The sequence below is a fragment of the Macrotis lagotis genome, chromosome X, assembly GCF_037893015.1.
Source record: "Macrotis lagotis isolate mMagLag1 chromosome X, bilby.v1.9.chrom.fasta, whole genome shotgun sequence".
Lineage (NCBI taxonomy): Eukaryota > Metazoa > Chordata > Mammalia > Peramelemorphia > Peramelidae > Macrotis > Macrotis lagotis.
The window spans coordinates 587,523,563-587,549,542 of record NC_133666.1 but is presented as its reverse complement, the minus strand read 5'-3'; the positions used below and the strand labels follow the sequence as shown (position 1 = coordinate 587,549,542).

Genomic DNA, 25,980 nt, shown 5'->3' with positions numbered 1-25,980 from the left:
AGGAGGTTTTGATCTCCCTAGGCTATGTGACCTAAAGACCCTATGCTACCTGCATGTCGTTTTGAATTTCCAAATTCACTATTTGTGATCCACAAATTCAAGGAGAACAAAAATTAGAGGAAAAATAAATTTGACTTTTAAAGACCATTAGGCTTTTAAAAAATAGTTCTATCAAACCAATCAGAATCTAAATGTAAAAATTCTGGTTTTTACATTTATACAGGTACTTTGAAAAGCAGTTTGAACTGTCAGAACAAACAAAGCTACCAATGTTTCTTCACTGTAGAAACTCACACACTGAATTTTTGGGTAAGTCAAGAGCTTAAAACATAAGTGAAGAACATTGCACAAACTTCTTTGTTACAATTTTTTTTCTCATTAAATTCACAGACTTAATGAAGAAAAACAGAGACAGATGTGTGGGAGGAGTGGTAAGATAAAAATTATATTTTATATGTGATACCATTGTTAAGTGTGTTCCTCCCATACTTAAAGGCTTTGCATTTGTGGAAATCCTTAGTTCATGAGTGATATAAACACATAAAATATACTGAGCCCCTTTTCTCATTTGTGAAGTGTCTGATAGCTCAAAGTCTTTTCCTGAAAACCATGTGTAGTAAATGTTGTAACCCTTATCGTCCTCATTTTACAATTAAATTGGTTTGAATGTGTTGGTGGTTCCACAAGCCAGTATCCAAGGTCTCCTGACTCCAGCCCCATCAGTCTTTCCACTATCATCATCTTTTATTACAAAAAAATCAGGTCCCTTAAGTAACCTAAAAATCACATTTGAAACTGGTCAGACTACTTAGGCATTAAGGTATAATAGCATGATAGACTTGAAGTAAGGAAGACCCAAATTCTAATCTAGCCTCAGACATTAGTAGCTCTGTGGCCCTGGGCAAGTCAATGACCCTTTTTTGGTCTTTAGTTTCTGCATCTCTAAAATAGGAGTAATAGTACCTATTTTATGGTTTTTGTGAGGATCAAATGAGGTATCATGTGAAGTGCTTTGTAAACCTTAAAGCTCTACATAACTGCTATTATTTTAATGTCCAAACCATGTTTATATAGAATGCTAGTTCTTTGCCTCAATTTCCAACACCCTAAGGAAGAATGCACTTTTTTTTGTGGTTTTTGCGAGGCAATGGGTTAAGTGACTTGCCCAAGGTCATACAGCTAAGTAATTATTAAGTGTCTGAGGCCAGACTCAGGTCCTCCTGATTCCAGGGCCAGTGTTCTATCCACTGTGCCACCTAGCTGCCCCTTAGAATATACTTTCATAATTTCAGGTAGATCCAGACATTATCTAGTGCTGAACTTCAGTTTCCTTATCTCCTAAATGAGGGGATGAGGTAGATGACCCTTTAAAGATCTTCTCTAGATCATTGTAGTTTTAATCTATGATTCTCTATATCTCTTCTTTAAGAGTCTTATTTCTCCTTGGAGATGATTTAGGAACTGACTAGAACTATACTCCAGCACAGTGATTTACAAGGGAACTGATTTTGTAGGATCTTTCCTTCCCCCTTTTCTCTCCTTCTTCTGTTGTTTTTTAAAAGGCTTCATGGTCTGTCTCTTGCCAGTCTGACCTGTTTGCTGTTCCATGACAATCCATCTCCCCTCCCTGTCTTTGCAGAGGCTGTCCTGTGGCCCTGGAATGAGCTGCCTCTCTTTACCTGGGCTGCACAGAATCCCAGCCAGCTCCACTTCCCATGGCCATCTAATGGATTTTTCTGCTCCCTTTCTGGAAACTACTCTGTCCCAAGTTTATATTTCATTTTCTGTCTTTGTATCCCCAGCACCTAGTACATTACCTGGTACATACATACTAAGCAGTGAATCTCACTCCTTGAATTTTTTCTTTAAAAGAAAAACCTTGTTAAAGCAACTGCAATCCTACAACTATTAAATATATAAACATTTTTGTAAAATCTTGTTTTTTTTAAGAAAGTGAAAGAAATCAGTATTTTGATACATAAAAATTTTGATTCTAGGTACATTCGTTTGATGGCACAAAGGAAGAAGCAGCTGCATTAATTGACATGAATCTCTATATAGGAATTAATGGTTGGTAAGTTGAGCATTATGCTCTTAAAATCATTTATACTACTATTTCATAAATTGTTTTAAAGCGAACTATTTACTGATGAATTATAGATGGTATAGATCCACAGTTGGACATATTGTAATTTGTCTCAAACTTAAGGACAAGAACTAACCAACCAACAGATATAGGTATAAATGTATTCAATTAAAGTCTTTTACCATTTATTTTTAATTCATAGTTACTTTGAGTATCCTTTGGCTTAGATTATTATGATGTATTTATTAATAAGAAATCAGTAAAGTGCAGATGGGATTTATAATCAAAGTGCCTAGAATTAAGTTGCAGCTCTTCCCGTTTGTGTAACCTTAAACAAGTTACTTAACCTCACTGGCCTGTTTCAGCATCAAAGTAATTAAAATTCTCTTGATTAATTAAGTTTTGTGATTTGGATTAAGTGATTTACTTTGGGGGAAAAAATTTGCCTTAGGCTTGCTCTGTCAAGTGCAGTGTTTTCAGCTATGCCAGTTTTGTGCTTTAAGACTACCAGAATTTCAACTCATTTTGGGCTCTTGCCCTTTGTGGTTCCCCTGGGTTTCCCCTGTAGCCTCAAAATGCATCACATATAAAATCATTTATTTTATAAAGCACTTCACAAGTGGACCCCTCCTAATACCCTTTGCCCAGCTACAAATGAAGTGTCATGTGAAGTGCTTTGTAAGCCTTAAAGCTCTATATAACTACATAAAGATGCTAGAATAGTTTACCACTTCCTTCTCCAGCTCATATTATAGATGAGAAAACTGAGGCAAACAGGACTAAGTGAGTTGCCCAAACAACTAACAAACGTCTGAGATCATATTTGAACTCAGAAAGATGAGTCTTCCTCGCTCTGGAGCCAGTGCTCTTATCCACTGCTCCACCTAGTTGCCCTTAGTATTTAATTACAGTGTTAAACTAAAACCAGTTAAATCCTTTTGAACTACCCATAATTTGCTGAGCCATTCTGGATGTTCAACTCTGACCTCATTTCTGGCCTCACATGGGCTACTTATCTTTGGTGTCCAAGCCTTGGCACTGGCTTGTCCCTATACCTAGAACCCCTTTCCTCTTCATTTATGCCTCTTAAAAAAATCAGATCAAATTGACAAAGTCCATTTACTCCTCCTTCTGAATCTTAGGTCTATCTGTGGATTTATATAGTCTCCCCCATGACAATGGAAGGTCCCCATAGGGCGGGGGGGGGGGTCCACATCTATACCTTTTTTGTTTCTCCAGGGCTTAACACAGGGTCTGCACATAACCACCACTTAACTCTTCCCTAACTGAAAGGGAACAGGAAGCTGGCGCTGCCAAGGCCCAAAGAGAAGTAGCTATGAGGACCTGAACTAAATTGCAAGGCTTGATTCTAATTTTTATAATTAAAACATTGCTTTTCTTGTCTTGCATTTTAAATTGCAGTTTCTGTTCAAAGCATTTTTAAATATTCTTCTACCCTAATCATCTTTGGAATAGACCTAGTTAGCAGTATTTCTGAATCAGGTTAATGGGTACTATTGAAAACTCTGGGCAGTTACCTAAAGTTTTATTTAGTTTTGGGGGAGGGGGTAGAGGGAGTAGGACAATTAGGGTTAACTTGACTTGCCCAGGGTCACAAAGCTAGTAAGTGTTAGGGTCTGAGGTTAAATGTCAAGTCAGGTCTTCTTGACTCTAGGGCCAATATTTGAAAATCTAATTGTTGCTCTATAGGGTGGGGGGGAAGATTATTAAGTAACTTAAAGTAAGTGCAATTTGCCTTTAAAATTTTAACTACATTAATGGGCAGCTAGGTGGTACAGTGGCACTGTACAGCACTGGCCCTGGAGACAAGAGGACCTGAGTTCAAATTTGACCTCAGGCACGTAATAATTACCTAGCTGTGTGACCTTGGGCAAGCCACTTAACCCCCATTGCCTTGCAAAAACCTAAAAAAAAAAAAATTAACAAAAAAAGAATAAAAAAAGAAACATTTTAACTACATTTATAATTAGTACCTTTACTATGCCATTAAGGGGTTGACAATCCAAGTAGCATTTATACCAGATACTGGAGATTCAAGTCAAAAAAAAAGTCCCTGCTCCCAAAGAAAATGCTCCTTGTTGGGTTTTTTTAAATTCATGACTTCCCTACTCTACTGAAAACCAACTACAGGGGCTGTGCTATTTTTGAAACTTAAAATTCTTTTACTGGGTCTTACCATGATAGAAGAAAGTAGATCTCTGCTACTTTATAGAATCATAGATTTTGAGAGATGGGAGTCTAATCCTCTCATTTTACAAATGAGGAAACTGGTATCTAAAGAAGGCAGGTGGGTAATATGTTGAAAGACTCCTGGGTAATAGTGCTTTTTCCAGCATACTCTGTCTTGGTATATTCTTTTGAGTTTAATTCCTAGAACTGCTTCAAGTTCCCTCCATGAAATTATTTGATGTTTGTTTACATAGTTACTCCAATAGCAGTATGTTCCTTGTTTTTGTAGCACAATGTTTATTCATAGTAGGTGCTTGATAGATAGCTGTTAAATTAAAAGTACTATTTTAGGGGCAGCTAGGTGGTGCAGTGGGTAGAGTACTGGTCCTGGAATCAGGAGGACCTGAATTCAAATGTGACCTCAAACACTTAATTAGCTGTGTAACCTTAGGCACCTAACAACCTCATTGCCTTGCAAAAATAGCGAAAAAAATCCAAAAAATTCTATTTTGATCCATTAATCCCCCTTGTGACTAAAGTCTTGTTGCAAAATGGTTCTTTGGGACCAGGAGTATATAGTCTAGGCCACCTGATCCAAAGAGGTGTTGAACATTCAGAATGGCTCAGCAAATTGTAGGTAGTTCAAAAGGATTTAATTGGTTTTAGTTTAACACTGTAATTAAATACTAAGGGCAGCTAGGTGGAGCAGTGGATAAGAGCACTGGGTCTGGAGTGAGGAAAACTCATCTTTCTGAGTTCAAATATGATCTCAGACATTTACTAGTTGTTTGACTCTGGACAACTCACTTAGTCCTGTTTGCCTCAGTTTCCTCATGTATAATATGAGCTGCAGAAGGAAATGGTAAACTATTCTAGTATCTTTATCAAGAAAACCTCAGAGGGGATCAGAGTCAGACACAACTGGAAAACAACTGAACAACTTTTGTTATACTGTCAAAGTCAGACTCCTATCTTTGTTAAGAGGCCCTTAGATTTTTGTCCAAATTAAGATTTTACTGATAAACTCTTGAGATGCTGCTGAAGTAGGGAAAAAATGTAAGTCTGTGGTACTGGCAACTGAAACTTTGTAATGAAATGGGATTCACACTACTTTGTAAATAATGGTGTGTGAAGAGATTACTCCTATTATAAATAACCCTCCTTTCTTTCTTGAACTTTATATAAATGTTTTTTTATAACTTTTTAGTTCATTGAAAACTGAGGCCAACCTCGAAGTGTTAAAGTCAATACCTGGTGAAAAATTAATGATAGAGACTGGTAAGTTGGCATATAGATTCTGACATTATTTTTAATAAAATTAAGACTTAAAAGAAAAACTAGTTAAGAAAAAGAATTTAGGGCCCAAGATTAGTTAAGTCTTAAACTAAAAAATAATACCTGTCCTTGAAGCAGCCTGGCAGAGTTAGTAGAGAGAGCTGGCCTCAAACCAGAAGACTGGGACCCAGATCCCACCTCTGATACATAATGGGTAGATGCACAGGCCAGTTGCTTCACCTTTTAACATACCAAGAAACTTTGAGACTCAAATTGCAAAGCAATCAGTCATTTACAATGGTAAGAGGAATTTACATTGGGAATTCTGTAAATGAGTCACAGATATAAGCCCCATCCCACACCACACCCCACATATCTGTAGTATACTTAGTAATAGTCATTTTTTTAAAAGCTGCATTCCCTCTGTAAAACTAAATGCCTTTAATAAGCAGATTAAGGGTTTTATACTTATGGACTTTAAAAAAACAGAACAAGGAAGGGTTAAAAACAGCTTTCCATTAAGCTTGCTGTTCAAGAGGATATAGTTTTTTGTCTCATTAAAACCCAAAACTAAAAGAATGAGCATTTCTTTTCAGATCCATCTTAAATACATTTTATAGCAGTTTAAAAAATTACTGAATACTGTTTAGTGAAAGCAAGAGTATCTTTTGTCATGGAGCATTCATTTTTAAAATATTTACTAAAGAACAGAAAGATTAAGCTATCAAAGTGGCCCATCATAAGGCAAATAAGACTAAATTGTAATTTCCTCAAACAAAATAGAAGCTAAACTGAAACACATAAACTAGACACCAAAAGGATATAATGCCTGAAGGATTTTTCTTTATGCTCCCTTTGCTCAGTTCTTAATTGCTACATTTCAAGAATATTTATACAATATGTAAAATTATGATATTTTATTAAAGTTACCCTCCATGAAAATCTTGTTATACTCCCAAAGGCATAAGCTCTAGCAGCACCTACACAAAATGAAGAATTTGAGCTTTGGTTCATAGGTCTAGTAATTAGTCTAGCTGAGGGCAGAAGCTCAACCTCAGGTAGTGCCACTAAACTGATCAAGATTGCCTAATTAAAGTCATAGCAGGTCAGTGTAGGCAACTGGCAGAGGGCCTTGAACACAGCCCAGCAGATAATCAGCACCATGGAGAGGGTGTTCAGCTGGGAGTTGGGAGCTAATCAGACACCGATCAACCATGTGTGACCTTGAACACATCTCTTTACTTCAGTCAGCCCATTTCTTCTCTGTAAAATGAGTATCAAAGCAGCAATAATATAATTCTATACCAGAGAATTTTTGTGAGGGTCAAATTAAATAGCATATACAGCTTTGCAGACCTTAAAGCACTATAAAAATGCTATTATCCTTAACAATAGCAAAGATCTGGATAACCCTAATAATTTCGACGATCCTTAGAGTATTTTATTCATTGAGCTTATTACGTTTTTTAATGCAATCCAAATTATGTATTAAGATATCTTATTAAATGTCCTGTTTTAATATTACCTTTTTCAAGCTTATTTTAAAAACAATAATTTAAAGGTGTTCATATTAAAAAAAACAAGATTATTACCTTCTGAATTGTAAAGAGCGTACAAGTTGTTGAGCAATTAATGAAACAAAATGTAACATTTTTATCTTTTTGACCCACATTAGATGCACCTTGGTGTGGAGTCAAAAATACTCATGCAGGAATAAAATATGTGAGAACTTTATTTCCCACAAAAAAGAAATGGGAAAGTGGGATTTGTTTGAAGGACAGGAATGAACCTTGTAATATTATGTAAGTATGATCACTTATATTGGATAAATTAAGTCTTTGTTATACTTAATAATTTATAATTTTAAAGTGAAAACAAACTGGATTAAGTCTTAACACCAAAAACTGTTGTACAAAATGGTCGTACTTAAGTAACGTATTTGTACCTCAACTTTTTTTCAATTAGATGCTCTTGAAGAGGAGAAAACCAGTAAGTCATAGGACTCTGGCTAACCTAGTATGCTTTGAAAAACTAGCTATAATAACACAGCACTTTTAAATTTATAAAATGTGTTTTACATAATTAGTTCATTTGAACCCTATAACACAATGTATGAAAATCAAATATTGAGTTGCAGTCACATCATTTAGTATGTGACCTTTTCCAGTGACCCTCTCTCTAATTTATACTACAAGGTGCAGTGGTTCCCAACAATTTTAATTCCATGAACCCTTTCATTCCTTTTCAGGAATGAAGTAGAAAATTTAACTTCTAGCTTAAGTACATATGTTCCATGATTAAAAAATTTCTACTGTCTTGGAATTTTTAGAAAAGCATTTGATTTAGCGTAACAATGCATCTTTTAAAACCTCATCTCAAATAAAGTGAATCCACACACATTAATCTATTAAGTATCAATAGCAAGTGATGGGGGGAACAGGAAGAAAATTCATTTATTGTGGATGTTTGGCAACATCATGACAGATGTACTGTACAGAGTTGGATGGAAGATTACCCCAAGGGGCAAGTTTCTTCAGATGCTCCTGATGCTGATGTCAATTGTACTGAGCTTTGGAACACTACAAAGGCTCCTTAATTAAATCTTTCATCATTCCAAAGAGGTTGAGCTAACCGCCCAACTGAATAAATGAAGTGGCTAAAAATTTATGTTGGCTAGATTTTAGTATCCATCCCATTGGCTCATTAAATGACTGATGGCCAGTGAGCTGGTTGCAGCATTGAAAGAATTTACATCTAATCTGTGAAGAATGTGTAGCACTTGGCAAAATTCCAAGGTGTTTGCCTCTGCAACAATCCCTTGTTGATACTGTTCTTAAAAACAAAAAAAAAAAAAAATAGATTGTACCTTATTAAACCATTTCAGAAGAATCAAAACTGCCAGTAATCCAAAAACACATGATCAGTCAGTAGACAATTAACAAGCATTTAATTAAGCACCTACTATGTGCCAGGCACTTCGCTAAGTGCTGGGGGGATATAAAGAAAGGCAAAAGACAGTTCCTGCTCTCAAGGAGCTCACAGTTTAAGGGGAGAAACAACATGTAAATAACTATATACAAGATAAATACAGGGTAAATAGATAAAACAGCAGAGAAAGACATTGCATTGCCCGGGATCCAGAAGGGCTTCTTGTTGAAGTAGAGATTTCAGCTGAGACTGGAAGCCAAGAAAGCAGAGGAGGGGGACTTGGAGGACAGGCAATGTAAAAAGCCTGGAGTTTGAGACATGTTTGTGCAAGGAAAACAGATGAGAGGACTGAAATCTGAGGAAGTTAGACCAGGTTGTAAAAAAGACTTGGACTCTACTTTTAAAATTAATTCTAGAGATGATAGAGTGTGACCAGAGTTGGTTGAATAAGGGACAGACATGGTCAGACCTGTACTTTATGAAGATTGACAGCTGAGTGAAAGATGGATTAGAATATGGAGACATCGGAAGCACTGAGATCAACCAGCAGGCTGTGGGTTGTGAGGTGATGAGGACTCCACCAGGGAACTGACAGTGTCAGAGGAACAAAAGGGCCATAGAACAGAGATGCTGCAAAGCTTGACAGGACTTGACAATAGATCAGATGCAATTGGTTAAAAGTGAGGAGTCAGGACATCTAGAATGTGAACCTGGGCGATTGGAAAGATGGTGTTACCCTCAGCAGTAATAGGGAAATTCAAAAAAGTGGGCAGGTGTTATGCAGGAGATTCAGTTTTGGACATTTTGAGTTTATGATGTCCACAGAATAACGAGTTCAAGGTGGCTGATAGAGATAAAAATCTGGAGATCAGGAAAAAGATTAGACCTGGACTAGTTCATATTGGGTGTAAAATGGTCTTAAAAGTATTACCGAAGTGACATTAACTGTAAAAGTGGCATTCAAGATACTCTTTTAGAGGCAGCTAGGTGGCACAGTTTAATAGAGTGTTGGGTCCGAGTCAGTAAGACAATTCTGGCCTTAGACTTTTAGTAGCTATGTGATCCTGGAAAAGTCACTGTCTGCCTTAGTTTACTCAACTGTAAAATGGGACAACAGCACCTCCCTCTCAGGATTCTTGTGAGGATCAAATGAGATAATCAGTGCCTGGCACATAGTTAATGATATATAAATATTGTTATAATTCCCTCCCCATCCTCTTTTTACGGGGGGGGGGGGGGGGGGGGGGATTAAGTGAGCCAGACTAGGGAATGAAAAACAGTTGTACCATGTGAATGATGTAGTGTTATCCCACCAAGCACTAAAAAACCAAAAGCTTCTAGAATGACTAAGGGAAATTAACAGAAAAATCATTGAATATTTAGAAATAAAGAAATATTAGAGATCATCAGATTCAATCCCCTCACTTTAAAGGGGAGGAAACTGAGGCCCAGAAAGATGAAATGTTTGTCTCTTAGGTTCATATAATGCACCTGTCAAGAGTGTGGAGGAGCAGAACCCAGGATTTCCAGGTTCTAGTTATCTGCTGCTCTTGTTCTTTCTGAAAAAAAAATGCACAGAATGAGAAAGGGGAGGGACATTCTACACAAACCTGCATAAGGACAGATCCTGATAATTGAGACTAAAAAAAAAAAGTTCATATTTAGTTTATACCATTTTAAATTGACAAATCTTACAGTTTCATGGATTTGTACAATTTAAATGTGGAATGCAGCAAACCAATTTTTCTTTCATTTAACTTGGTTTAACTAGTATATACAGTTGTTTCTTTTCCCCCAAGTTATATATATTTTTTTCATACTGTAACAACAATCACAAAACTTTAATCAGGAAACCATTACTATAGTTTATACTAGTGACAAAAAAAAAGAATAAATGTTGGGGCAATCCACACCTCAAATGTAGTAAGTCTTACATCAATCAGCAAGCATTTGTTCAGGCTAAGTGCTGGTATACAAAGTCAAAATGAAAAATATTCTCTGTTCTTGTCTCCCTCCTTCAAGTTTACATTCTCTTCAGATTTCCAAGTTATTTAGAATTATAGTTTTGTGGGGAGAATCTGACTTACACTAGTAAGTCTGATGATGAATGATCTTATGACTTTTTTAAAGTTTTATATATATATATATATATAACATATATATAAAACATATATGTACACATGGACTTCTCAAATATTTAATTATATAAAGCCCAATTCAAAGTTTATCATATTTATAAGGGACTGATACTTATATAAATGTCAGCTTTTTAACATAGTTCATGAATTCAAGAAAAACAACAGCCTTAACTCAGGAGAGAGTCTGAGAGTCATTTTAATTTCTAATACAGTAAGAACCAATAGGCATAACTCATATAAATAAAACCTCTTTGGGGTAGAGCCATAATATGGGGGTTCTGAGACCAGAAAGTTTGAAACCACTTTAATTTATAAGAAAGGGCTTTCTACATAAGTCCTTTCAGATTTAGGTCATGGGTCTTCAGATATAGAAGCATCTGCTCACCCTTAGTTATTTCATCATGGAGGCTCAACCCCAAGTCTCATTCTCAGGGAAGAGGAACTTAAAATCCTGGAGTTACACTGGAAGTTGATATAGCTTATTATGAAAAACTTTGTTAAGTGATACCATTAATCAAGGAGTAAAATCCTTTACCAGAAGCTCCCTCTGCCATTTTTAGTTGTGGTTCTTCCTTGTTACCATGGCAATTAAACCAAAATGACCTGTTTAATACTTATATCCTGTATCATTGAAAGCTATCTTGAGTCAGATTTCATTGTGGCATAAAAGTATCCTTATGGAGAAAAAAAGACCAAATGATAGGTAGATTTGGACCAAAAGCATGGGTAGTACCAAGAGATATGTCTGTAATACAGTAGGCACAAGGCTGTACCTTGCTATATTCTGTTCAACATTTTAAAAGCTTTCACGTTTCTCTTTGAGAGTAAATAATATGAAGCTATGGGAGATAGTTAATAATACATTGAATGGCAAATCATGATCCCTAAAAGATAGATAGTTCAAATGTAATAAAATGAAATCTCTGATAGGGATAAAAGACTACTTTGCAGAAGAGAATGCAAAAGATTTCAGTGCAAACTCAAGTTTAAAAAGCTAATACCATTATTATGATCTTTGGCTGCTTTTCCAAAAACAAACAAACAAACCAGTATATCCAAGAGTAAGAGTTTATAATCCTGTTGAATTCTGCCTTTCAACCATATCAGGGACCTTAAGTTCAGTTCTGTGTGCTGTTGTTTTAGGAACAATATGAATAAACCAATGTGCAGAGGTTGACCAAAATTATAGAACTTGAAATGTCATGGCGGGGGGGGGGACAAATGGAGGTAATCAGAGATATTTAGACTCACTCAAAAAACCTTAACATTCATATTTATAAGGCAGAAGTTAAGAATTGTTTGCTTGCCCACCAAGATGAGAAGTTGGATGTTTGTCAGTTATGTTATTGAAGGGAAATTGCTGTTATGAATTAATTCAACTGATGTGAGGCCCCATCACAAGATCATGATCTAAAACTGTGAGAGGCATCTTGTCTGTCTAATCAGGAAATGGGTCCTAGTCATGTATAGGTTTTGAGTTGGAAAGCCATGATTCCCCCCCCCCCCCCCCATACTAGGATGTCCTTTCTCACATGGCGTAAGGTTCTATTTCACCCCCCCCCGAATGAAGAAAACAATTTATACCACTCCTTAAAAACATGCTGACTTCAATTTATTTTGTGTGTGTATAAATATAGGTACACAAACACGAATGTCTATGTGCCTGTCTGTATAGCTATAGTTACATCTAATTGTATGAATACTCCCCTGCAAAAATGTGCACATGCGCACCTGCACTCGCATGTATGACATTGGATTATACATTTTTGAATACACTGATCCCTGGATCTCCCCATCCCAAGTCTCAGCAGTTCACGGGACAAAAAAAAAATATTTAAGTGACATTAGGGATCATCCTAGAAATGTCTTTTTTTATGGGTAAGCAAACTTAAGTCCAGTGAATTTAAGAGACTCATCTAAGGGTGATAGTGATGAGCCCCAAAGATAGTACTTACAAACCTGCAAACTGTGCCACCAGCTGTAAAATTTATCTAGTTCCGTTCAATTATTTGAATACCCCTCTTGCAAAGAAAATACTTTCAAACATCATGCAATATAAGTTCAGTTAATAAGCAAATGTGAAGGGAGCTAAGATGTAAAAGGTCTAATTTAAAATTTAAGAAATACTTTTAGCACATTAATTTGATTGGTCAAGACCCAGATAATCTGTGCATGCTTAATACTGAAAACTTGTGGGTGCCATTGTTAAAGGACAAACACTAATTTTAACCTATTCTCATAATACCTTAGTGGAAAGATACTCATTGGAAAAGGAAAGAAAATTTAAGGGTATTTAGATTTCATTTTTTTATGTTGAAAAATAATTTAGGGGCAGCTAGGTGGCACAGTGGATAGAGCACCGGACCTGGAGTCATGAGGACCTGAGTTCAAATCTGAACTAAGACACTTAATAATTACCTAGCTGTGTGGTCTTGGGCAAGCTACTTAACCCCATTGCCTTGCAAAAACCTAAAAACAAAAATAATTAAAAAAATAATTTAACCAATCCTAAAACCAACTGTACCTATGTTATTTCTTGGGAAAATGACAGGGCTGGCTGTTTTTGATGGTAGGAACTAGAAGAAAGTTAATAGTTCTCTCTCTCTGTGGAAAAACAGCCTTAAATACCACTTTCTTAACTGCTTCAAATAATCATTGGTTCTATATAGCAACTGCCCTTGATAAATTTTGCAGGGATAGGTTTTGTTTTTTAAATAAGGCAATTACTTGTTTGGAAAGGGAAGGATACCTTTTGAAAGTTTCACTTCTTAAAATTATTATCAGTTTCTTTTATTCACTGGGTTGGTTCCAAGGTTTGAAATAGGGAGGTGGATTATATGGTTTTTTTGGGGGGAACTCAGTTCTCAATACAATAAGATAGTCTTTTGTACCTCATTAACTGCTCCTTCCCTTATTCTAGAGTTTATGAAGTCATATCAGTCTTATCTTTTGAGATGTATTAAACTACTAAGTGGAATTTAGCTCTGAAAAAAAGGTTTAGTAGTTTTACTTTTCCCAAAGATTAAGTTCAATTTTGAAATCAAACCAGAAATGTTAGTTGATTAAGATAGATAAGTCAAATAAAATGGCTTTTTCCTCTATAAAACTTACCATTAAATTAATATTCTCAATTTTTTATTTTTTTCCTTTAAATGCAATCCTTCACTAATCTACTGGGGTGGGGGTGGGGGGGTTTGTATGTTTTTTAGTCAAGTCCTGGAAATAATGGCAGCCGTAAGAGATGATGACCCACTTGAACTGGCCAATACACTGTATAACAACACTATTAAAGTCTTCTTTAAAAACATGTAAAGCAGCCATTTGTCATATGTGATTTTGTAATGTAAAACTGCATGGTAAATCTTAAATAAAAGTATGAAATTTATCTAAAGAGGTATGTCTGTCATAATTCAGTTGTTCATTCTTTGTCCTACACAAATATATCAATCAAGTATACCAAATATTTAAAAACAAAACCAAAAAAAAAAATCTAATTTAGTTATAATGAATCTCTTCTAGAGTCTGAAAAGGCAGTTTTTTCCCATAAATGCTAAATACAAAATTGCTATGTCCATGCAACCTTTATGACATAATTCCATTTAGAATACATTAGAAGTTACTACACCAAAGCTTACTTGATGAAAGCCCCAATTCTTTAAGACAGCCCCTTTAGAAACCAACCTTCAAAACACAGGTCAAGGTAAAGTACTACCTAAAAACTGAACAGACATTTCTATCAGTTACATTCCAGGAAGTTTATTTTCTTGGATTTCAAGCCTACCCCATGTGTGGCTCTCATATCCTTAGAAAATACTTGCTCATTTTTTCACTTTAGTCTGTGTAAAGTATCTTTAAGTTTTTTCAGGGCTAGATAATTCATTGTAAAGGAATGCTTTCTTGCATTTTTACTATCCATTTCAATGAGAAAACTGGGGTCCAGAGCTAACACATGTGTATCTTTGGCACAGTTGACGCACTGTATGATCATTACATCTATCAAAAATTTTTTTGTCCAACTTTGTCTTAAAAACATGTGAAAACGTTTTATTCTATGTACAATAATGTACACAAATTTAAATAGGTCACCAAAGAGACCAGCAGTAATTAAAGAGGTATATTTACAGTAGCACATCACAGTAAACGGAAAACCATTCACAGACTCAACATTGATACTGTTTTTGTGCTTGGTTACACACTGAAGTGAAGTATTTTACTCCATTTTTGTTGAACTGAATTTTAAACAAATACCTCAGTGATTAATAAATGCCATTTTTAATCAGTCAGTATCATCATTAAGAGATTCTTCAGCTGTTGTGTCTGTGTGCTGAATCACTCCATTTCTTTCATGTTGAACATCATCATCCCAATCGGTACTGTCATCTTCATTTATGTCCCTATCAGATTCAGCAGCAGCAGCAGCAGCAGCTTCTCTTACAACTTGCTCAGGATTTTCATTGGGTGAGATAAATCCATTGTTGTTAGATGAGTTTGCATTTTCCTTCACATCTTCAATGTATACTTTTTGATGGCACATTGGACAAGTATCTTGAATATACAGCCATTTCCGAAGGCAAAGTGCATGGAAGTAATGATTACATGGCGTAATACGAGCAGATGTTGTAAACTCATGATAGCAGATTGCACAGACATCATCTATTTCATGTAAGCGGCCCCCTTTTATTTCAGGAAGTGAATTAATTTTCTTAACAGCAGTTCTACGATTGATAAATGTCTTCCAGCCATTCTTTGCTTGTAAGTAGATGTTAAAATATGCATGTAGGCACATCATGCAAGCCCGAATTTTACTTCCTGACTCAAACATCATGGTATAAGCCCCATTTCCAAACATAACCACTCCAAATATAAATTCAATAATATTGCCTGTTGAACGAACGTAGTAGACGTAATCATCAAGCTTTTCCCAGAGGACATTATAGTAGCCATCAATCATGAATAACGTATAAACAGTGAGAGATACAATTACTTTTAAGCAAAGTTCCACACAAAATGCTGTAACTGCAAACAGCCATGTATTTAGTGCATAATGATGCCAGAGAACATAACTGAGCAAAATCGGAAGAATAAAAAGACAAGCAGAGACGAAGAGCACAGGAAAATGTCTACGAAAAGATGACACATGAGAGGCACTGAGAGACATTAACACAGGGTCTGTCATTCCGTGGATGAAATGTAGGACTGCAGTTAATAAAAGGCACATGTTTCTACTTAGGCGAACAAGTCTTTCTTCTGGCCTTAACCCACTTAAACCTGTCTGCAGAGCCAAGATAAAAAACAAAACAGGTGCTACAAAGCCAAGCCTCCTGTCATCATCTTCAGTTGACCCAATGAAGGCTAGTATCCCTAACCCCAAATAATGGGCGATTGATGAAATTACAGCACTCATGCCCAAAACAGTTAATGTGGAATCACATCCACTAATTATAAGATTGCAAATTAGTTCCCAGAAATTATCCCAAGAAATAAGGTAGGAGTTTTCTCCAGTGTCATTTGCCATCTTTAAAACGTATATTAACACAGAAGCTTGGGCTGCAATTCTTGTTAGCCAGAAGACTCGCAATATGTCTGGGAAACGAATCCTTTTCCAGGTATCCTCCATCAACAGCTGTAATCCATAAATACGATACATATGCCTTACCAAAAGATAAACATATCGTGTAGAATAATAAAACCACTTAATTTTCACAGCCAACACAATTGTGGTATTTAATGTCAGAATCAGGGAAGAAGCAAAAACTAAAGTCTCTCTGACATGTAAGGGTAGCTCTGTGATTAGGCCTATTACAGGAACCAAAAAATTCATTATGATCAGTTGTGAGTAGATGGACTGAATTTGAAGTAATGTGATATATCCAATTCCAAACGTTAGTTGAAGAACAACGAGTGCCATCCATAGCGAGGGCCCTTTCCGAGGAAGAAATTCAATTCCAAATGCTGATGTGTTGTAGGCACCATAGAAGTCAATGTGCAAAGAGGCGTAATAATTCACGAACACTGAAGTTGCAGCTAGTAGAAAGGCTGAGCTGTACATGTAGAACTTGAAAAGTGATCGCTGTGACAAGATCAGAACAACACTGGATACAAATATACCTAAAAGAAAAAGATGGAGAGAAATCACTGTTTGCTTCCTTTAAAACAAACCTCTTGTCTTGGGATTTTGGGAAGAACTGATGGACCTCTACATGTCAAGTTCTTATAGTACTCTATGAATGTCTTAAAGTCCATCAAAAACCCACCTGAAAAGACCCATCAAAAGGGTCAGTAAGACAGAAGACCTGTGAACTCGGCACTGTTTGCCCTCATGTCTTTTTTGCACTCTTAATAAAGTTAAATTATTTGAGATTAAATGTGTACATAGTCTTATTTCTCTGGCAGACAAATCTGCTAAATGTATCCTGTGTGTTATGGACAATAAATGAATGCACTGAATAAAAAAAAAATAGGGTATATTTCCTTAAAAGTGGGTGAAAGAATTTTCTCCACAAAAAGCATGAGAACGCAACAATTCAAAATTGTTAGTCTGGAAAAATATCCATTGCTGCTGTTATATTTTGTTAAAACCAAATAGATTGGGCGGCTAGGTGGCACAGTGGATAGAGCGCCGGCCCTGGAGTCAGGAGTATCTGAGTTCAAATCTGGCCTCAGACACTTAATTACCTAGCTGTGTGCCTTGGGCAAGCCACTTAACCCCATTGCCTTGCAAAAAAAAAATAGATTGTGTATTTAAATCATAGTTTAATTATTTTACTCTGATAACTTTATAACCAGCAAATTTCTTTTCATTGCCAGAGGTTATATATTATCTCTTGGTGCAGAACATACTTTCTCCCCTAAGCAAGAGAAGAGCATTCTCTCTTCCCTCCACATTTCCCTTTTAAAGAGCACATCCACTCCTGCATTCCAGGTATCATTTCTGTGACAGGTGACAAATTGCCATCTTCAGTCACACATTCACAACTGCCTGTTGTACCCCTGTACCTAAATGTCCTACCAACATTTCAAATCAACATGTCTAAAACTTCTCTCCCTTTTAAAACCCATTTTTTTCCCTCTTGATTTTCCCATTTGTTTAGGATAGTGTACTGAAATTCTGCTCAAAAAATTTTAAAAAAAGAGCAATCTATAACTTTTTTTCATTTGCCACCCATTCATTCACTAAGTCCAGTCATGTCTTCCTTTGTGCTGCCCTTAAATCACTTCCTTTCCATTCTTAATGCCATCACCCTTATTTCACCCTAATTTCTCCTACAATACTGCAATAGCATTCTTAACTGATACCCCTTCTAAACATCCCTTGTCCCAAACACAGAGGCCAGATTAATCTTTCAGTTCAACTCTAATATTTTCCCTGCTCAAAAACATTCAATTCCTCACTGTCAGCAAAGTCTCCACTTATCAGGTCTTATCTCCTACTACTCTATACTTCTTTAACTATCTAAAAATATGTTATCTTAAACTATCTCTGTGCTTTTGGTTATGTAAACAATTTTCCTGTACATTTCTGTTTATCCTATCTGGCCTTTAGGGCTCAATTCATCTTTACTTTGTGCAGCTCAGATTACCTGTCTGAAAAAATTGATCTTTCTTCCCTCACAAGGGAGAACTCATTATTTCCTAGGGAGTCCATTGCACTCCAGGACAGCTCTTATGATTAGGAAGTCTTTCCTTGTATCAAGTTTAAATTCACCTCTTTGCAACTCAATACTCCTTTATAAATTTTGCCTGCAAGAGCCAATTAAAACATGCCTCATCTTTCATGTGACAGCTTTTCAGGAACTTTAAGACAGCTCAAGTGTCCTCTTGGAGCCTTCTTTCTCTTCTCTATGCAAAACATTCTGTTATTTCTTCAATTGATCCTCAACCCTTGACCATTCTTGCTTCCTCCAAATCTGTTTGATCTGAACACAACAGAGAATACTAGGACTAGGTATCACAACTATCTTCACATCACTGTTAAAGGTATAGACATCTTTCTCCATCCTCCCACACCCTCCCTCATCACCCCTAATGAGTGGCACTGAGTCTCTCAAATTATAAGAGCATCATATCAACTTTTATGGCATCATACTTGATAACTCACTGAATTTGCAATTAACTACGACTTCCAGGACCTTTTTTCCTTTAAAATGTCTCCTCCCAGAGTTGCAATCAGCAATAGCAACAGTGGAAAAATATGGAAGTAGTTTTTGTGATGGACTTATCATAAAGAATGTGATCCACCCATGACAGAGCTGGTGGTGTTGTGACACAGACTGAAGCACATTTATTATTATTATTATTATTATTATTATTGTTATTATTATTATTATTATTATTGAGGTTTGCAGGGCAATGGGGTTGAGGTGACTTGCCCAGGGTCACACAGCTGTGTGATTATTGGGTGTTTGGGGCCTGATTTGAACTCTGGCGCTCCTGAGTCCAGGGCCAGTGCTCTGTCCACTGCGTCACCTAGCTTGCCACTATTTTTTTTTAATTTTTTTCTCTTTATTGCTCATGAGGGTCTATATTTTGGGGGGAGGGGTATTATGTTTACTCTTAAACAAGAATATTTTAGTAATGTATAAAAAACATCATTTGTACAAAAATAAAAATATAATAAAAAATAAATGTCTCCCTCTTATTGAATTTGTGAAGTTCATTCCTTGAACTAAAGTGCCCCCCCAATTAAATTTAATCTTACTGGATTCAGTCCAGTGTTCTAGCTTGTCAAAATCTTTTCAGATTCTGACATTTATCAAATTAGCCCTCTGAAATTTGTGCCTTTTACATATTTGATAAGCATGCTTTATCCAAATCAATGATAAAAATGGTAAGACACCAAGTATTGACTTCTTGAGCACTACACTGAAAAGTTGATGCCAAATTGATTGACTACTTTTTGGATCTAGACAATTTCTTGGTGCAAGTCATAACTATGAACAATAGGTTTCCCACTGTAAATTCAGATGTAGCAATAGGGGTTAAGAAAAAAACAAATGAGACTGCGAAAGAGAGAGACTGAAGAATGCTAAAACTGGATTTGAAATCAAGGTATAATATACCTATGTTCAAATTATTCCTCATTTACTAGGTGTGTGAACATGTCAGGATTTCATATTCCTCATCTGTAACAATGTTACTATTTGCAGCTCCATTGCTGCTAATTCAATTTGAAAATCATTTATTAAAACACCTACCCTGCATGGAACTATGCAAAAAATAAGCAGTCCCAACTCTCAAGGAGTTTACAATCTTATGCAAAGTGCTTTGCAAATCTTGAACTGCTCTACACTGAGTTGGTGCTTTTAAATTGCCAAACCACCTACTAAAACCATAATTATTCATTCACCCTAAATTATAAGAAACATTATCAAAACATTGTCGTCCTGTTTTTACCATGGCATCAGGGAGGTAATGGCACAGTATACATTGTGCATTAGATCAGAGTGAGGGAATGCTGTTCTAAGTCACCAGCCACCTCACTTTCTTCCCCAAAGCCATCTAGGTCCAGTGACCAGATATCGATCAGAACACCTAGGGATAGCCCTGGACATAGTGCAAGGCCTTAGCCTTTTTTAAGCTAGGTCTTTCCCAAATCACATTGGACTGAGAACACACTCCTTCAGTGATAACCTTAATCAAAACATTAATGCAAGTGTGAAGTATTAAGTAGCCTATATTTCGGACAACATCTGGAACCTAAGGTATAACCATATAGCTTACCAACTTTGGAAAAAAAAATACTTACCTTGACTGAACACAAAAAAAAGTCAAAGCAGCACCAAGGTCAGTGAATTACTAGACTAAGTTGTTTCATAAAAGACTGTGATTTCATTAAAGCCTGTGAACATCTTGGTCACCCCATTTAATCACCAAGCTACTGACAGATTTTTGGAACTTCTGAGTAGAAAAATGTCCTAGGGGGGACATGAAGAAGAATCTGCTATCACTGTCAATGCATGTGGGCTTATAAAGCTTAAATATCAGGTAAACTGAAAGTGGAGAAAACTCTGAATTGGATATCTTGAGTTAGTAATCTGATTTCTTTTGAGAACTGAGTGACATTCATTATTTGGATTACATTTTTTAAAAGAACATTGACAATTTGAAAGAAATTAGAAAATAATGTTACAAAAAAATTGAGCAATTAATTCATGGAAGTTAGGGGAAAAGATACTAAAACCATGATCACAAAGGAAATGAACAGAGCCAAATATTATCTATCTGCTGTTTTATCTTTAGACCATGAAATGTTAAAGACTAGAATTAGGAAATATCACAACAAAATAACCAAGATAGATAAGTGAGTCCCAACTTATATTCAAGATGTCCATAGGGGCGGCTAGGTGGTGCAGTGCATAGAGCACCGGCCCTGGAGTCAGGAGTACCTGAGTTCAAATCCGGTCTCAGACACTTAATTACGGAGCTGTGTGACCTTGGGCAAGCCACTTAACCCCATTGCCTTGCAAAAACTGAAAAAAAAAATGTACACAAAATGGAACTTATCATCTTTGCCTCTCCCCCACTTTGAATTCCCTTATTTACCATCCTGGATACCTATATCCTTTCCAGTCACTCAAGCTCCCAACATAGGTGTGTCATCCTTAATTCCTTACACTCCCCCCATCTGATGATCTATTATTAACCCCTATCAATTTTACCTTTAGCATCTCTACTCTAAATTCCCTTCTGTACTCTTGACATTGCAGCCACCCTAATACATTACCGCAAGCCTCTACTACTGCAATAGCCTGTAGATTTGCTCACACTGCTATAAAGCTTCCCACTCAGTTATCAGTCTAAAGCCCAAATAACCATGTCAGTCCCAATTCAACTAAATCCATGGGCTCCCTACTGACTCCAGGATCAAATATTTAAATATCTATTTGGCCTTCAGAGCACTTCAGCTGGCCCCCTCCTACCTTTTTTATACTGAACTCCCTACCAAGTCTCTGCAATCCAGTGACACTGGCTTCCTTGCTATTCATTACACAAAAACTGGTCATCTCCCAACTCCCAGGAATTTTCAATTGTTCATGCCTAGAATACTCTTCCCTCAACATCATTATCAGAGCTTAAAATCCCACCTTCTGCAAGCCTTTCTTGTTTTACATTAATGCTAGGACCTTCCCTATACTATGTCCAACTTACTTTATCTAGTATATATTTTGTTTGCACATGGCTATTTATATGTTGTCTCCCCCATTAGTGGTTTGGGATTTTCTTCCTTTCTTTACACAATACCTGGCCATATGCCCTTAATAGATGCTTACTGACTGCTGCTAGATGAGACAGTAGAGAAGTTAAATCTATGCACAATTATGAACTATTTACAATGTTTATTCAATGAATCTATATCACTAAAGTATATTAATTCCTATGATCTCTCCATCAAGGTAAAATTTACCCTACCCTACCTTTCCATATATACAACAAAAAGAAGAATCCACTCAAAGTACTCAAAACCTTTCCCTAATTTTTTTTTTAAATTTTTGGGTGTACTAGTGTTACACACTGGTCATAACTTATCCTTTGCTCTCCATACATGATGACCATACCCCCTTTTCCATACATATCCTGAATATCTCTACCCCATAGAGAAGAAAGGTCTCTCACTAGAAAGAAATCCATTTTTAAGGGCAATTAGCATGGGCCCTGGAGTCAGGAGGACCTGCCTTCAAATGTGGCCTCAGACACTTAATACTTACTTAGCTGTGTGCCCTCCAGCAAGTCACTTAATCCCACTGCCTTGCAAAAATTAAAAAAAAGATCCATTTTCAAAAATATTAAAAACTTTAAAAACCATAATAGGATATGACAGTCTTTCTCATAGGCTAGACCCACTAAAAATGTTAAATATTCACTCTATACACCTTTTCACTCTAATACTCCACAAACCTTCAGTAACTGAGAGAAATTCATAGTCTAAAAGAAATGTCAGGAAAATGTTTTCAGATATGATGTAGAGATATTTATGGGCTAATTAATAAAATTAATGGATTAGTGTAGCTAATTTTTGCTGAAATGAAAGAAACCTAAGCAACAAGAAATGCATCAATTTCAAGGAAAGGAAGTCTTAAATAGCATGACTAAGTACACCCTAACTCATCTCCTGTAGCAACTACCAATTGCCTTTTTCTACTAATGGTCTCAAAAGTAAATGTGAAGGCTCCAAGTACTATTATCCATTTTTCTTATCTGTTGTTTTGTTATTGGAATAAGATATATTTTCATACAGATAAGAGAACTTTTATATTTACATTTCCAAGCTTGATTTCAAGTTATCTATGACATTACATTAGCTATGGATTACAAATTTTGAAGCACATTTAATGTTTCCTCAGAAAAGGTTAGAATATTGACATTATGAAATAATCTATTATGGTTTTTCAAATAATATCTATGGTTTTTTCTAACATTTGGGAACAAATTCCTGAAATTAATGATCTCAAATCACGAATACTAGACTATTATGGGAAATGTCTTCAGCTGTCTTTATCTGGTCCAAATGTTGAGGACAGAGGAGGAGGTGGAGATGGAGGAGAAACTCTCAGTAATAAAAGGAAGGAGAATAACCCAAGTCCAGAAAGGAAGGAATAAAACAATTCCAGGTAGTCTTAAAGGAAACCTTGAGAAAGAGAAAAACAAAAATGATTCAGAAACAGGACACATCACTGTTTCTGTAAATTCTGGGTTAAAAGCAGCAAAGATAAAAATGAGACAACTCCCCCCCCACCCAAGCCAAAAAAAGGTATAAAATGGCATGAATACAGATTCCTTACCGTAAGGGCATTTTTTGGTCTGTATTATTGCCATTTTCAACATTTTTTTTAAATAATCAAAAGGAATTAAGTTGAAAAGTAATTTCCTTGAATATACATATTCTTTTTTTTTTCCTTTTTGCAAAGCAATGGGGTTAAGTGGCTTGCCCAAGGCCACACAGCTAGGTAATTATTAAGCGTCTGAGGCTGGATTTAAACTCAGGTACTCCTGACTCCAGGGCTGGCACTCTATCCACTGCCACCTAGCCACCCTGGGGTATTTTTTTTTTTAACATGGTAGTATCTTATATCTGTTTTCTAGCGAAAAATTTAGTTCTAGCATTTAGTTTTTAAGTGAATGCTAATCTCATAAGGATTTAGTACAAAAAACATTCTTAGAAACAATCTCTTATGTCTACCTATCCACTCTCCCTCACTTACTCCCCCCATTTTACACATGAGAACTCTGAAGTCCTGAAAGGGGACATGACTCGTTTAGGGTCATGCTGGGAGTGAGGAGTCAAACTCTCAAATTGTTTTATTCCGCCCCCCCCCCTCCAAATTCAGCACTCCTTCCTTTGGGTTTGTTTGATTTAGTTTGGGTTTTTTTTAAGTTATTTTTAAACAGAATGGTCCATGAAGCCTTTTGTTCCCAACAAAATTACATTATTTGAGTACAATATTGTGATTCTCTTCTAACATCATTTTGCAAACAAAAAGCTGCTGAACTTGTATCAGAAAACCTGAGTTCAAATTGTGACTAAGCTTTGTAATTTCTTCCTGAGTTTCCCAGCTCTTGGATTAGTAAAACATGGCCAAGTCCTTTAATTTCATTGGTCCTCTGTCTTCTCAACTTTAAAAATGAGGTGATTGGACTAGACAACTACCTTTAATTTTTACCAGTGTGAAGTCTATCATCCTACTAAAGCCCTAACCCAGTATTTCATCCTGGTGCAGAGATAAGTCAGAGTCATGAAAAGCCCTCAAATTTTAAAGACCTTACACATTTGGTAGGTGGGAGAATCGAAGGACGGAGCTGCAACTAGAGACAGAAGACCCAGATTCAAATCCAAACTCATGACACTTTCTTCACTTAGAAAATGGGGATGGATAATAGCATCTAATTCTGAGAGTGGTAGTAAAAACAAAATGAGAAACAAAGTCAAAGTGCATCAAAGAGTTTGCATGTTGGGATTTCTCCCCCCTCTCTCTCCCACCATGACAAAGGTGTGCCATTTTGTTAAGATTTAATCACTCTGGGGAAAAAAATGCGATGATATTTGTAAAGCTTCAAGCACTATAAAAATGCCAACTATTGGGGCACCGGCCCTGGAGTCAGGAGGACCTGAGTTCAAGACACTTAATCATTCCCTAGCTGTGTGGCCCAGGCCACTTGACCCCATTGCCTTGCAAAAACCAAGAAAAAAGTGCCAACTATTATTAAATGTTGAAGAATGCTGATCTGTTTGAACTGAATATAGAACATCTGGCCCTTAATAACAAGTTGTTATGACTGGCTAGTCACAAAGGTCTTACTAAGAACAGGCAGGGAAGCCCCCAGTCCCCGGTGGAAGCTGTCCCGGCCCCTCTCGGCTTGGCCGGGCCTCAGTTTCCCCGCCTGCAGGACCGGGGGACTTCGAACCCGTTCCACGGAGTCTAAGACAAATGGGGGCTGAACTTGACCCGCAGCTGCTGAGCAGCACCCGGGAGGACCCCCCGGGCCGGCGGGGAAGGGGCCCGGCAGGCCCGAGCTGCCCGGGCGGACGTCCGAGGCGGCCGCGGCCGCGTCCGCCGGGCTGGACGCCCGCTCCCAAGGTCACGCCGCGCGGCCGGGCGCGGGGCTCGGCCGCAGCCGCACGGAGCCGGCGGGCCCCAAGGTCACGCCGGGCCGGGCCCCGTCCCCGGGCCCCGTCCCCGGGCCGGCCCCGCCGCGCCGCCTTACCCAGCAGCCGGACGAGGATCTGGAGCCCGACGCAGAGCCGGCCCTGGCTGGCATCGTAGTACGAGTTGAAGATGGCGTCGATGATGAAGAGGCAGGGGACGCGGAGCGCCACCTCCAGCGCCGTCCAGACCTGCGGCGGGGCCATCCGCACCTGCTGGGCCGCCCCCACGGCCGCCATGAGCCGCCGCCGCCCCGGGCTGGCCGGGGGCGGGGGCCGAGGCGCGCTGCGGGCCGGCGGAGCGCGAGGGCGCGGAGGGGGAGGGGAGCGGCGCGAGGGCGGGGGCAGGAGGGCGGCCCCGCCCGCCCGCCGCGCCCGCCCGCTCCTGTCTCTGTCGCGGCCCGCCCCGCCGCCCGCTCGCTTCTCCCGGGCGGGAGCAGGCGGCGGCGGCGGCTCGGCGCGGGGCCTCGGGGCGTCGGTGTTCCGGGCCGCCTAGCGCCAGCGTCCGCCTCCCTCCTCCCCCGCCCGCGGAGCGCCCATCTTGACCTCTCCTCCGCCCCTCTGCCGTAGGCGCTGCGGCGGGGCCCCGAGGCGTCGCCCGCGGTCGCGCGAGAGCGGAGAGCCGCCTCCGTCTGGCGTCATAATCCGGCGCTGGGGGCGCTCCCGCGCCATGGCGGGGAACCCGCGGCGGCCCCCCCCCCAGGCCCGGCCGTTGCCATGGCGCC

At 38.0% G+C, this 25,980-nt stretch overlaps 2 protein-coding genes across 5 annotated transcripts in view; one reads left to right on the top strand and one right to left on the bottom strand.

Annotated features, from left to right (window-relative positions):
- Nucleotides 1-14,009, top strand: part of TATDN1 (TatD DNase domain containing 1) — a 44,264-nt gene extending 30,255 nt beyond the window's left edge. For 3 of the 4 annotated variants that reach the window (XM_074201664.1, XM_074201665.1, XM_074201667.1), the window contains 6 exons: nucleotides 224-309; nucleotides 391-431; nucleotides 1,998-2,074; nucleotides 5,484-5,554; nucleotides 7,227-7,353; nucleotides 13,827-14,008. In XM_074201664.1, the coding sequence (XP_074057765.1) occupies nucleotides 224-309; nucleotides 391-431; nucleotides 1,998-2,074; nucleotides 5,484-5,554; nucleotides 7,227-7,353; nucleotides 13,827-13,929 (505 nt within the window). In that variant the 3' untranslated portion in view covers nucleotides 13,930-14,008. Of the gene's footprint in view, nucleotides 1-223; nucleotides 310-390; nucleotides 432-1,997; nucleotides 2,075-5,483; nucleotides 5,555-7,226; nucleotides 7,354-13,826 lie in introns of all 4 variants that reach the window. The other variant, XM_074201666.1, reaches the window with a different exon arrangement.
- Nucleotides 14,010-14,870: 861 nt separating this feature from the next.
- On the bottom strand, nucleotides 14,871-25,569 carry RNF139 (ring finger protein 139). The gene is made up of 2 exons (XM_074201663.1): nucleotides 25,318-25,569; nucleotides 14,871-16,725 (listed from the first exon to the last, which is right to left on the bottom strand). Exons 1-2 carry the CDS (start codon nucleotides 25,493-25,495, stop codon nucleotides 14,894-14,896), a joined length of 2,010 nt encoding a protein of 669 aa, XP_074057764.1. The 5' UTR covers nucleotides 25,496-25,569; the 3' UTR covers nucleotides 14,871-14,893.
- Nucleotides 25,570-25,980: the final 411 nt, after the last annotated feature.